Source organism: Glycine soja, chromosome 10, assembly GCF_004193775.1.
Source record: "Glycine soja cultivar W05 chromosome 10, ASM419377v2, whole genome shotgun sequence".
Classification (NCBI taxonomy): Eukaryota; Viridiplantae; Streptophyta; class Magnoliopsida; order Fabales; family Fabaceae; genus Glycine; species Glycine soja.
In genome coordinates, this window is record NC_041011.1 from 45,800,345 (window position 1) to 45,814,113 (window position 13,769).

Sequence of the window (13,769 nt, forward strand, 5' to 3'; positions counted from 1 at the left end):
TAAATAAAATAACCCTATCCGAAATTACCACATCCAGCGTGGAATACAAAAGAATCATCGGTTTCTGACGCCGTAAACAAAGAGTTGTACAAATCGTAATAGTAACAACACTTTCCGTCCGAGTATGCTACGCGCTTCGAGGAGGAAGCTCGTAAACTCTGACTTTTGAACATTTTTATCGTACCCCAGGCAGTAATTTTTTTTGTTTTATTTAAGAAAAGCAGAAAACTAATAGTAGTAAAACACAAACAGACAAACAGTGTCTGAAACAACGGCGGTTAAAGCCTGACAAAACCCAAGTACACACAGCTTCTCCTTGCTCTATTTATTTATGCAAAGCCTGTGTCTTCTTACTTCTTAGCTTCTCTCTCTCTCAAATCAGTTGTTGCACTTCCCATCAAAGAAGAAAGGTAAAGACCCAATAAAAGTTGCCAATATTTCTCATGTTTGGTGTTACAATTTACTATTTTTAATTGTTTTGAATAGTATTTGGTTGGGGGTGGTATGGGAAATGGGAGTAGTAGTAGATTTGTTACATTATATGTTAGTAGTGTGGGGTGGAAGTCCGTGAATGGAGGTGAGAAGATGGAGACAGAGGGTATGTGGGGCCCGCGGTTTATCTGAGGAGAGAGAAACAAGACTTGAACATCACGACGTAGTAAAAGACAGCTAGCAATGAAGAAGGAGCCTCACCTACCAGTGCCCATCACTTTCTTCTCCTTCTCTCTTCCCATTTAAGCCTTCTTCACCCTCCTCTCTCTCCTTTCAAAAACTCACCCACTCTCAACTCAAACCTCCATCTCCATTTGGTGTGTGTAGTGGAGCTTTTCTACCTTCAAAGATTGCACCTTTACCCTTCAGGTTTGCTTTCTCAAGCTAACATTCTTTCATTTCCTCCACAACTTGTAATTTTCAACTTTACCCACCATCACAAACGCTGCTAGTGCTATCTTTTGCTTTTTCTCATCCAAGGGAATTCAATTTCAAGGACAATCAACAATTGGGGTCATACATATATACATGCATACCATTTTTCTTAAACCAAAATTTGTACCGATTCCATCCACTTTTAATGTTGTAATCTTTTTTTGTGTTTCCCTCTTGCTTATTTTGGTTTTCTTTCCAAAATATTGGAGGTTTTGAATTGCCAAATTACATACAAGGTTTGCTGGCTGGCCTTATTCAACTTTGCCTCAATTTTTAAAATGTTTCCATTTCCATCCAATTTTTTCTTTGGAAAAATGAGGAAGCGAAAAATGGGATTCCGTATCTTCAAATTGATTACTTCAAAGGAAACAAAAAAAAAAGGGAAAGTGAAGGTCTTTCTGGATAATATCAAAATGCCATATTCATATTGTGATATTTGGACCAGCTCTCACTAACATGCGAAAATCTTCAATTTCGGATTTTCATTTCATAAACTAAGTAATAAGTAATTTAGTAATAAAAAGACGAGTCAGTTACCTTTTCTTAACTTTTGTCCCTCTCTCTCTCTCTCTCTCTCTAATTATTTCCAAAGAAAAATCTTTAAATGCCTAACATGCGCCACAATCTCCACATTCAACAAAAGCCGCTGTGATTTTTCTTTTTTCCATATTCATTTTCTGTTTCACACTCTAATTTTCTTTCCGCGTTTGAATTTTCTCAGGATATTTTCAATTGTCAAGAAAATGGTTGGACCTAACTTCATGGATGAGATAGACTGCGGCAGCTTCTTTGACCACATCGACGACCTTCTCGATTTTCCCGTCGAGGACGTCGACGGCGGCGCTGCCACCTTGCCTTCCGTCTCCGCCGGAAACAGCAACTCGCTGGCTAGCATCTGGCCCTCCGAGTCCGACTCGTTTCCCGCCTCCGACTCGGTGTTTTCCGGCAACAGTGCTTCGGACCTCTCGGCGGAGCTATCCGTTCCGGTGAGCTTTATGCATTTTTTTTTGTTTAAAAGTTTTTGGCGCGTTCACATGAATTCGGTGAACTGCTCTGTAATTATATCAGCGCCCAATGTTTCACTAGCGTCCTTTGTGGCCGTTGGATTGATTCATTATGACATCACTGTTCATGTACGGATCTGATTGGCTGTTTTAAAAGTTTCCTTATTGCCAGCCTGGCTCTGTGCGTAAATAGATAACATGAAATTTTGGTTCTTCTTGTGGGGAGCATTGTTGAGTGATTGTCTTCACTTTTTAAATAGCGAAGTTTAAAAAAAAAATTGAATTTTGATGACATCGCAAAAATAAAAAATTCCAAAATATCTAGACAGTAGTCAAGGGAATTGTTTTTTTTCGTAAAGGATTGTACAAGTTGAAAAAATTTGAATTTAAATTTGAATTCACAATTATTTATTTTTTTTCTTCTTCTAGAAAAAAGGCATTTTAGTCATTTCAAATGACACTTAATTCTGTCGGTGACATGTGGCACAGCACATCCCCTCACTCTCCCATTATTTGAACATCATTATTGGATATCATGTGATTTTGCATGTGATGCCACCACCCACACAAATAATGAGCATTGAAAAATTGGTCACTCTAGCAATCCATGTTTGATGATACCCTTTTTACAGTGAACACAAATTCGTATTCCTCATTCAATTTGGAGAGCTCGGCATATTTATTTATACCTTATTTAGTGGCATGCAAAGATAGATAGGAATTATGCTATACTGAGTTTACATGTTTTGCTTGAACTGTAAATGCAAAATATGATTCTGATGAATGTGGTGATGCTGTTATTGCAGTATGAAGACATTGTCCAATTGGAATGGTTGTCCAACTTTGTGGAGGATTCCTTTTGTGGGGGGAGCCTAACAATGAACAAAGTGGAAGAGCCATCATGTACCACTAAGGAGGACTCAGTCAACACCCAATTTCACACATCAAGCCCAGTTTCTGTCCTCGAAAGTAGCAGTTCTTGCTCTGGTGGCAAGACTTTGCCACCTCGCAGTCCAGAGATTTACATCCCTGTGCCGTGTGGACGTGCACGCAGCAAGCGTCCACGTCCAGCAACCTTCAATCCTAGGCCTGCCATGAACCTTATTTCCCCTGCCTCCTCTTTTGTTGGGGAGAATATGCAGCCTAATGTCATATCATCCAAGGCCTCTTCAGATTCTGAGAATTTTGCTGAGTCTCAACTTGTTCCCAAGATGCCGAAGCTAGCTTCTGGGGAGCCTAAGAAGAAAAAGAAAGTGAAGGTGCCACTTCCAGTAGCTCCAGCTGATAACAATCAAAATGCCTCACAACCTGTTAGGAAATGCATGCATTGTGAGATAACCAAGACACCACAGTGGAGGGCAGGGCCAATGGGGCCAAAAACACTATGCAATGCATGTGGTGTTCGTTACAAGTCCGGCCGGCTCTTCCCCGAATACCGGCCTGCTGCAAGTCCAACTTTTTGCCCATCCGTGCACTCCAATTCTCATAAGAAGGTCCTGGAAATGAGATGCAGGGGATTTGACAAATCTGGTTTTGCAATCAATTCAGCTGCCTCACCTGAACTCATTCCAAACACTAACAGCAGCCTTACCCTGGAGTACATGTGATGTGAAGGAGGATTGATCCTTTGTTGGAAATTTCTCTTTCATTGCTGCCCTCTAGAGTCATGTCTTATGTTATTTCTTTTGATATTTCATTTCTTTGGTTCATTGGTTTTTGTACAGGGTTGGACTGGGGGAATAGGAGCAATAGATGATGATGATCTTATTTTAGCAGTTAGGGGAAGATTGTAATGAGAAGTGAGGAAAAAAAGGGTAGACATATGCAGGTCAAAAAGGGTAGGGTCTTAGGTCTAGTAATTGTAGGTCCCTTAAGGTCATTAGGAGTTGGTGTCTCGGTTGTTTTTTTTATTTTTCTTGGAATTCTTTTCATTTTTTTCCCTTTTTATATATATCCCTATTTGTGGGAATTCTTTTTGCAGTTCATTTTGTAGCAAAAATTTCGAGTTGAGTAAGAGAGTTTTTAATTTGTAATGCCCCGTTTGCTTTTTTCTAAACATTGACCTATTCTTTGCATATCTTTAATGTACATCTTCTATACACGTGGTAGATATATTTTTTAGTAAAACTTGTAGATGAAGTTTTTTGAAAGTTGGAGAGTATCATGAAGATTGCGAACATAGGTGGTATTAGATTCTTGCATATTTCCCATATTTTGTGCTGCGCAAAAATGTACCATAAATAGGCATTGTTACCCACCATTTTCGTTGTGCAAGTTGGTTGTGAGTGCTAACTATCCATGAAGGATAATTTGCTCCTTCAACAAAATTAGGAGGTTAAAAATGGCGATGTGGAAGAAGATTTCTAGTTCAGAAAAAATTTCTTTTGTGGTGATTACGCTGATTTGAGATCGAATGCCATGGTCAGCTGGCAAAAGAAAAGAAGAAAAAAAAATGATCCTTTTTAACAATGGAATGGGTAGTTTAAGAAAAAAGGAAAGACACCAGTTATCTTTTATTATAAATTACTTACATTGGCAGATATCTACCAGAACTAAAGATGTAGAGGATGAACAAAATGATGATTCTTATTGGTGGGACTCATTCATGTTTTGAAAGGTAAGGACAATGCTTATATATAAATCTACCTATGGCTTTGAGGCTTATTCTATAGGATTTGGCAACATGTCATGATCTCTCACAACATTACAACTAACAACAAATTAAATGACACCTTACTAGTAAACTCAGTTGATTGCTCATATAAATTTCAGTTGCTTGAACTTCTCCAGCTGATGTGATGTTCTTTCAAAATGTATACATCTCCCATATTTTAAGCTATGCTTAACTGCTTTGATGAAGTTGATAAAAGGTTAAAGTTCTCCATCCTATTTAGTTTTTTTTAGCGTGCTCTAATCGCCAACGTGACCACGAGTGTCCTGGGCTACTGATCAGGTAATCTTAATATATATATGCAAGAATTAGGTCAATTTCATCAACAACCTCTTAGGTCTAACCAATCTATTAAAATGCAAGTCTGTTTCAAGCTCTCTATCAAATTTGGGTAGGTCTGAGAAGAGTGAGAGCAACTTCTTCCTACTCTTTGAATAGAAAATTACTACATAATTAGTCTATTAAGTAAATGGCCGCTGCAGATTGTATTTGTGTCCAATTCTTGCTTGAATCCTTTTTACAAAGATTGAGCGGTAACTTTAGCATTAATGATGATTTGGAGAGAAAAATATACACATATATATATAAATTCATGTATTTAGGTTATTAGTCTTGCTCTAGAATCAATGAGTAGGGATTAAAGTTATGGATGAGGAGTATTAAATTGTGGAGAATAACACAAATAGAAATAGCCTTTGTGATTCTCGGATTGTTACCGCTCAAATGAGTTGGTTTTGTTCAATTCATACATTGATGTCAAGATTATGAGAATCACTTGTTATTGGTTGGACAACGTTTACTAGTCTTCTTAGGTTAAAGTAATGTTTATGGGTTTCATTTGAAATTCGTTAAGACAGTTTTATTGACATAAAACTTTGCAATAATAAAAAACGTAGCTGCCACCTTTTCAACTTCCTACTTTTAGAGGTGAAGGAAAAGTCTTTTGGTGTTACTAGATTTTGCCCAATTTTAAGAACCATTGCTTATGACACATTTCATTAGATTCTAAATATGTACACCTTTTTGCACATGGAAAAATACTATCCAAAGAAGACTCATGGGTCACACTCACATGTTTAAAATAAAGAACTTGTGGACCACAAAGCTTTAATAGCCCAAAATATAGAAGCCCGTACCATTATAAAGTCCAATGGAATTAGACTAGGGGTTAGTCTGTTTAAGCTTATTTTTAAAATAAGTGTTTTTTAAACAAAAAAACAATTTTATGATTTTGTGATATGTTTGTTTAAAATGTTTTATTTAAAATAATTTGTTTCTGGTTTTTTAAGAAGCTAATTCTATCCATTTCTTACAAAGCACTTATATAAAAAAAAAACATTTATTTTAAAATTATTTTTTAAGTTTAAACAAACTAGTTCAAGATTAGATCATATAACTCAAATTTAACTGTAAGGTTTATCGGTGGCAGTTTCTTCCTAGTTTCTGCATCCCAAAATTTGCTTCCTGTACCTTTCTGAATTTTATTTTATTTTATCTTTCTGATTGACCAATCTAAAATATAAAAGGTGTAATACTGTAATTAGCTGGTAATATAATTTTACATTCCGGATAAGCCGACACGGAAGCCAAAAATGATGTAGGAAGAAATTTTTAGGTGCAGAAAGCAGCAACTTCATTCTTCAACTTTCTCAACGGGCCGAAAGATCAACGTAATTCCGCCCAAGCGGTTTGCTTAAATACGTTTTACTTTCACTGACCATGTTGAATTTATTGTTTTATATTGTATTCAATATAATTTCTATTTCCTTAGACTTGTTTATTTCGTCAGGTAGAGAAAGATTGAGGAAAAAAAAAATGCAAAAGTCCCGTAAAAAAGTATTAAAAAGTGTCTTGCACTACATTAAACCAAACATTTGTTTCAAAACATGGTATCTAACATGCGTATTATCTAACATGGGCCACGAGTACTTCATTAATTCTCTTTCAATATTTCATGATATATAGGTTCTTAATATTAAACCAAACAATCCATATTTTTCGTGCACTACATTTGTAACACCTTCTCTTTTTTCAATTATGAAAATATAAAAGTATTTTAATTATTATTCGTATTATTAGAGGTTGCAAGTGTTTTTGAAAAATTATTTTTTAATAAAATAAGAATATGAAATAACTTATTTATTTAACCTTAGAGAAAATTTGTAGACTTGAATAAACTGAAATTGGTAGACAAGATTGAAAATTTTAGTAAAATTAAATATTAATGTGAAATCCTTTGTTATTTGCCAAATAAATATATAAATATATGCATTCATTAATATTTATTTTCATTTCCTATGATTTCGGTTTATAGTTTTAATATTTTTGTTTGCAACTGATTGTGAAATTATATTTTAAATAATTAAATTATTTTATAATTAATAATTTATGGAAATAGCATGGATTAAAAATGCGTGAATTAGGATAAAACTAGCAAGGGTAGATGTTAATGAAAACGAAAAGGTGGCTGAATAAAAAATTTAAGGTTATTGTATGGAAATAAAGATGATTAGGTGAGTGATTAATTAAACATAATCACGTTAGTTAGAGTAGGTATTTCTTTTCCTCCATAATGTTTTCTAATCTCAAACCCAAATACACCCTTTTCTCACATTTTGGGACTTCAATTTAGAGTGGTTGAGGGTTTCACGTGAGAGTTCCTTTCATTTCAGTTGCCTTGAAAACAAATAAACAAATAAATGATAATAGTAAAGAGAAGAGTATGTGGAGGAGAGACTATGTTATGTTGCACGCTAAAACGGGTGTTGTGTTAGAAACTTTCATTCTGTGTATTTCTTGCAATGGTGACGTTGGGCCCAACGAATTGGGCCATTCTATCTTAATGTGTTTTGGGTCAATTACGTAAGTCATATTGGGCTGGCGTGTTCGGCTGAAATGCCTTCGATCAAAAAAATATATAAAAAAAAAACACATAATATAATAAGAGAATTTTTTTCCCGAATGGGTCATGGACATTGGACCAAGAGGTCCCACTAAGGTGATTTAATAATATTAAGTACTAATAAATTGTATATCTCTTGAAGCTCATTTATAGAAAAGTTACTTGATCTCATGGAAATACGTATACAAACATATATGTAAAAAAATCAGAATTTCCTCTTGATCTCTCCTTTTTTGCATACAGACTCTTGGAAGGAACAATAACCCGTCACAAAGTACTAGAGTCAAGTGGGGGGTTCTTACTGATCTTCTATAAATAGACAGAAGGTAACTTAATATCCATCCATCATGGATATTAAACTCATTAGATTCTACACAAAAACTCAACACCTAGACTTGGCTCAATAAACATATAAAACATGGCGATTCCCAAAATTCAAATTAGATATTTAATAGATTTGGAATCATGGGAAAAAATATATTAAATCATATATCCAACTCATACTTTAATAAAGCAAAATCCATCAATAAATAGAAAACCAATCCTTTTTTTTATAATAGATACATGATTCATTAAAAATAAATGGTATTATAAATGATTCAATTAATAGCTCACATGCCATTGGTCTCAACCTTAAACATGAAGGTATTCTTTTCATTTTTCTTTTTTCAAATATTTATATATATATATATATATATATATATATATATATATATATATATTGATTTAAAATATCTTGTCATGTGAGCAACTGATTTATATGTATATGTGATTTCCGAATTACAATCAAAATTTCTATGTATAAATCACCTCATACGCATGAATGTGGGGTATGTGCCTTGATATATAAAACTTTTGAATTTAACAACTATAAAATAAAATAAAATAAAAACGGACATATATGGTTAATAGTAAGTTCCAGTTCACGCTTAATAATCAGGTATATATTGAGTTAGTTCACCAATAGCAAAATGTAAAAAAAAAATTACAACGATTCATCCAAACAAAATTATATTTACAGGTGTTGATCATGATGTCAGTGTATTAAAAAATGATTAATCTTTGAAAAGCTGTAATTATAAACAAAATCTGAATTTTACAAGCTGGACTAAGCTGAAGTTGAAGTGAGGGATTTAATCCCGCACTGAATAATAGGAGTAATTAATATAAATTGATCACTTTTCCCGATCAAAGAAAGAACAGCAGCGAGAGCGACGGCCACGGCCAACGGTTCGGCGTTAGAGGAGCCTCCGGCGGCGTAAAATCACGTGCAGCATTAATCAACAATTCCCGGTCATCATGGCACCAATGTGTTAAAAAAATGTATTTTCCTTTTTTATCGGCCAGACAATGTGTTAAAAACGTTTCTTTTATCATGTAATATAAGTTTATTGTTTTTTTCAATAATTACATCTATCGTGATTTTTAATTGATTATCAATGTACAGTTTTTTTTTTTTAATGATAAGAATGCATAGAAGTTAAAATACTGAAACGGTCCAATCTAATCCGAAAGCTATGTCCACGAAATTTAAATCTCTAGGTGCATGTTTAATTTGGTGTCTGACATTCTTTGATCCACATCCTAGTGAAGCAATAAAATGAAGGTTATGCGTCTTTTTCATGTACTCTAGTTAAAATATTTTGACTAAATCAAGTGTTTGATGTAATGTAAGCTAGTCCCTAGATTTGTGTCCACTACGTACAACCACTATATATAGGTGACTCCAACCTAGCTAGCTAAGGCCATGAAAAATACAGTCTCAAACTGTCACGTAGAAATGTAGAATGCAATTGCCATGCCAGTGCCAAGAGAAAGGAATCCTTTCCTCCAAAAATTCAATTACAGATAGCCATGTTCATAAATCATAACGTTGTGGTAGTAGTGGGACTTATGTTAATGACAGCGAATCAGGAAGATTAATTAATATTTCCATTTTTTTTAATAATGTAAGATAACATTATAACCTTATGTTTTTTTTTTTACTAGACCCCGACAATGAATTCATGGCACGACAGAGAAATGTCGGTTGTTTCTTCAATGGTGGCTTTCCTGAACTGCTTTTGAAATAACCCTATCTCTCGATTCAGAACAGAACAATCTTTCAAGGCATGTCAGACTCAAGGACGTACTATAGTGTACTAGTTTGTTCATGCTTGCCGAGTTATGTTCATTTTGGCTTAATCAACTAGACCTCAGTTTTTTGCTTTAATATGCATCACTTGGGCAGGCATGAATTAAGCTATAAGTTCATTTTGCAATCTGAAAGTAGTAAAATACAGTACTCCTACTATTTAATTAATTCAACACTTAACGTAACTTTGAAACCAACACAATTAAAACCCATAAAGATAGCTCAAAAAAGTTCTTCCAAGAGAAAGTTAAAGCTTCTTATTAAGACTGCTATCATCATTGTATGGTACGGTTATCAAACATGTTATTATCTATAAGTGCTGCCTTGAACTGCTAACTAACTCTTCCATCTTTCCAATGTGAGAGATTCTACCACCGCTTCACTACATATTGAAAATATATGATGAGAGGTTATTTTCAGATCAGATTCAATGCTTGAACTCATTACCCCTGACCCTGAAAATTTATTACATGTGTTTCCTTGAATTTCTTGTTTTCACTGAAAATTTATTGAAAGATGAAATGATTAGAATATTATTTGCATTTAATTGTGAATAATAAATTCTACATTATCTATAATGTAAATTTAAATTTACTTATAATTTGAATTTAAATTATAATAACTTCTAATTAATTGTTTTATCATATATATCAATAGTCTTCTAACCATATGATCGATGCGATAAGAATCACATCTGCTTGGCACATTGACTAGTAATTAATTCTTAAAGTGCATGTGAAACTCATTGTTCAGAAGTAAAAATATTCTCCTAATTATTAGCTCTTAAATAAATAAATAAAAATTACGTTGGAGATATGAAACAAACACACCAATAATAACTGTACCATTTCCTTCTAGTTAGTTTTTTTTGGTATTGGGTCGATAGTTATATTTATATAATGTATTTGCAATTCTATTTTTAAATCCTCTAATTTCCGAATTCTTTTAGAGGATATATATATAGTTTTGTAAGATAGAAAAAGGGACAAAGTATAATCAATAGGTTATATAAATAATCATATAGTAAGTCTCTGTGTACTAAGAATTGTGTTTTTCTTTGTCTCATAACATTTTCCTCCTTTTTATTTTCTTAATGTCTAAAAAATTATACAAGTATAATTTCACTAAATTTAATGTATGACTGTACTTTTTAATATTATTTAATGAAGTGATCACAAGTCGTTAAAAAAGTTGTACTTTATCCATAATTGTTACAGAAGTCAAGTTTTTCTATTATTAATTTAAAATTATATAATTAAATAATAATATAAGTGTGTTTTATTCATTTTTTAAAAATCCAATTTGGTAGCTTTTGAAAAAAAAATATAGTCAGTTTTTTTCAAATTTAATCAATTTCCAGATAGGCACTATCAAGATTATATAAAATTAGATTTATTATACCGATTAATTAACGACCTCATCCTGTAATCTAGTCTAACACTCCTTAATATTTTAGGAATGTCACTATCTTCACGAACGTGTTTTACTTTTAGAAACATATATGCTTTCAAGTCTCATCATTATATTAGCTTGCTATTTTTGTTTCAAACTAGTAAATCTTTTTGTTTCAACCTTCAACGAAAGCAAGCATTTCAATATTTCTGTCAAAGGAAAAACAAAGGAGACTTGGGAAAGGAAACAAATGGGGATTAATTTACATGTTTATAATTCATAAATAGTTGCCAAAAGTAATTAATGACTGTGGGAGTTTACAAATCATTTTGCTGGTCATTGATAGAATATAATTTTATAGGCAAAGCTATGAGACCGTGTATAACTGAATAAGGTAATTAGGTAAGCCTCCGAATATTTATCAAGAAAAGAAACACAAATTTGTACATATAAGGACTAGCTAAAAAATTTGATGGTTTATGGAATAATGATGTGTTGCAAAATGCAATATTCGGGATTAAACGCTAAGTTTCAAACATTATTAGGATTCTATGCAATTTTGTTTATTAAAGAAAAGAAAAAAGAAACATCATTAAGAATCTATGTCAACATTTTATAAATGTGGGAGCTAAACAACACTACAAAATTAGGGGTGGGTAAGCCGACCAGTCCATCCCGCGTAAGGTCTGTTCGCATAAGTTTGTATTGACCGCAGATCGGATCAGTCCGCCCCACACTCTTACACGAACCTAATAAATTGGTCCGCCCCTGTCCCACAGATCCAATGGATCAAACGGGCTGGGCCTAATTTTAAAAACATTACAATTTCAATAAAAATACAACAACAATCAAATTAAGTTCAACACAAATGTAAATAAAATTTTAACAATTAGTCAATTACATCAATAAAATAAATAATATCTTAATAAAAGAAAATTCAAATAATAAATCTAAAATATGAAACTTAAACATTTCTAACAACAAATAATTTTTTAATTGAATGGATATGAATGAGTCTTAAAGCTGCATTTGTACTGCAATTAATGTGTGCTACAAAATGTTATTTATATATCTCTTACAGTACATGTTATTAAGTAATGTTTGAATTATTTTTCAATCAAAATTGAAGTTTACTTAGTAATTTGTATGATAAAAAATTATATTGAAAGATTATACATATTATCAAGATAAAACTTTATTAGTTCTAATTTAAAAAAACAACACAAATAACATTTAAAGTTACTATAGTAAAAAAAAATTCATTTAAGTTTTTGTCTTATTTAATATACACAACAATACCTGACACTTTCAATTTTTAACTAAAAATGTATATTTGGACTTAATAAACACATTTATGGACCAATTCGAAGACCTCACAAACCAAACTCGCATATTCCATAGATTAAGTGGGACAGACCCAAAATAATGGATAACTATGAATTGTTTAAAAAAATTGATCCATTATCCACATAAATCATAGATTAGTCCATAAATCTAAGCCCGCTTATCCACCCCTATACATAACATATTACCTAACAAGAACTATTTGGAGGATATATATTACACAAAAACCTCTAAACAAGATCATGTTCTGAACGACAAATATAGCATAGTGTGGCCCTCATCAATTTTTTAATGAAGACAATGAAAAGACTTAAAGAAATTGTGCAGCTTACCTACAATAGTGACATTATTTAATGTGAATCATAAGATTTAGACAATTATATTGTTGTTATAAAAAAAAAAATACACGTACAGTATATTTCCTTCTCAGCTCACTTTTTTTAAAAGCTTTTCAGAACTTCTAAATGAGAGATAAATGAATATTATTAAAAGTTATATTGAAAAAAATAATTTTATCTTATTATTTAATCATAAATTTATTAATTTTTATAACAATTACATTAAAAGTTCTTCCAATGAAAAAATATAATTCAATAATAATGTAAAATTATTTTAACAATTTTTTTTTATAGATTATGACTTTTATCAATTGATAACCATTGAATTATAACTAAGTGAAATTCTTTTAAGATCATTTTTTCCTTTAAAGACTCAAAGCATTATGAACAATTATTTGCTATTATTTACTAGTTTATTTATATTAAAATAGACCAAAATATATTACATATTAATCACTGAAAGAAAGGAAGTATAGTATTCAAAACAAAAATGAAAAGATAATACAGTATCAAGTATTTTTTTATGACTAAAGTAGTCTACTGTTATGAAGTTGGTGGTGTATATGATCCATTACCACCAGTTTGATTGGTCTTGGTCGACAAATAAAGTCTGATGTTTATGCAGTCGGTATGGTATCTATTTCATTACCACAAAGTTTTAATGATAATTTTAGGTTCAGCCGTCAATTTCGGGTTGCTTTTTCCCTGCACCTTCTTCCAGGTGGTTACAATTTAATATACACGTGAACATAAAAATGGAAAAAAAATAATAATTTCAGGCCAATCAAATGCCATGAATTAAAGCGTTGTCTCATACTCTCATTAATTTATTTGATTAATTTGTACTGTAAGACAGATATTTATAACATATTTTCTGAATTGAGTTAATGTACCAAATATAAAATAAATTGTCTATCCATTCCCCCCTTATAAACAGGGTGCGAATGTGCGATCAATAGAACTATTTCAATATAAATTGTTTAGCAAATTATTTTTGAGAAAAAAAATAGCTAAACAATGTTTAAAAGAAAAGGTGTGTTGTGTGTCTATATGGATT

At 32.2% G+C, this 13,769-nt stretch overlaps 1 protein-coding gene across 2 annotated transcripts; it reads left to right on the top strand.

Moving 5' to 3' along the window:
* Positions 1 to 347: 347 nt before the first annotated feature.
* LOC114371929 (GATA transcription factor 8-like) lies at positions 348 to 4,006 on the top strand. Of its 2 annotated transcripts, none has more exons than XM_028329256.1 (3): positions 348 to 410; positions 1,649 to 1,913; positions 2,738 to 4,006. In XM_028329256.1, exons 2-3 carry the CDS (start codon positions 1,671 to 1,673, stop codon positions 3,536 to 3,538), a joined length of 1,044 nt encoding a protein of 347 aa, XP_028185057.1. In that variant the 5' UTR covers positions 348 to 410; positions 1,649 to 1,670; the 3' UTR covers positions 3,539 to 4,006. The 2 variants fall into 2 exon arrangements, with proteins under 2 accessions (XP_028185057.1, XP_028185056.1); XM_028329255.1 differs by lacking the exon at positions 348 to 410 and adding an exon at positions 497 to 861.
* The last annotated feature ends 9,763 nt before the right edge of the window (positions 4,007 to 13,769 follow it).

Bases quoted from the DNA above. Each gene is read 5' to 3' on its own strand.
- LOC114371929 (XM_028329256.1), top strand. From the start codon at position 1,671: ATGGTTGGACCTAACTTCATGGATGAGATAGACTGCGGCAGCTTCTTT. The intron at 1,914-2,737 runs GTGAGCTTTATG...CTGTTATTGCAG, and splicing joins CGGCGGAGCTATCCGTTCCG to TATGAAGACATTGTCCAATT.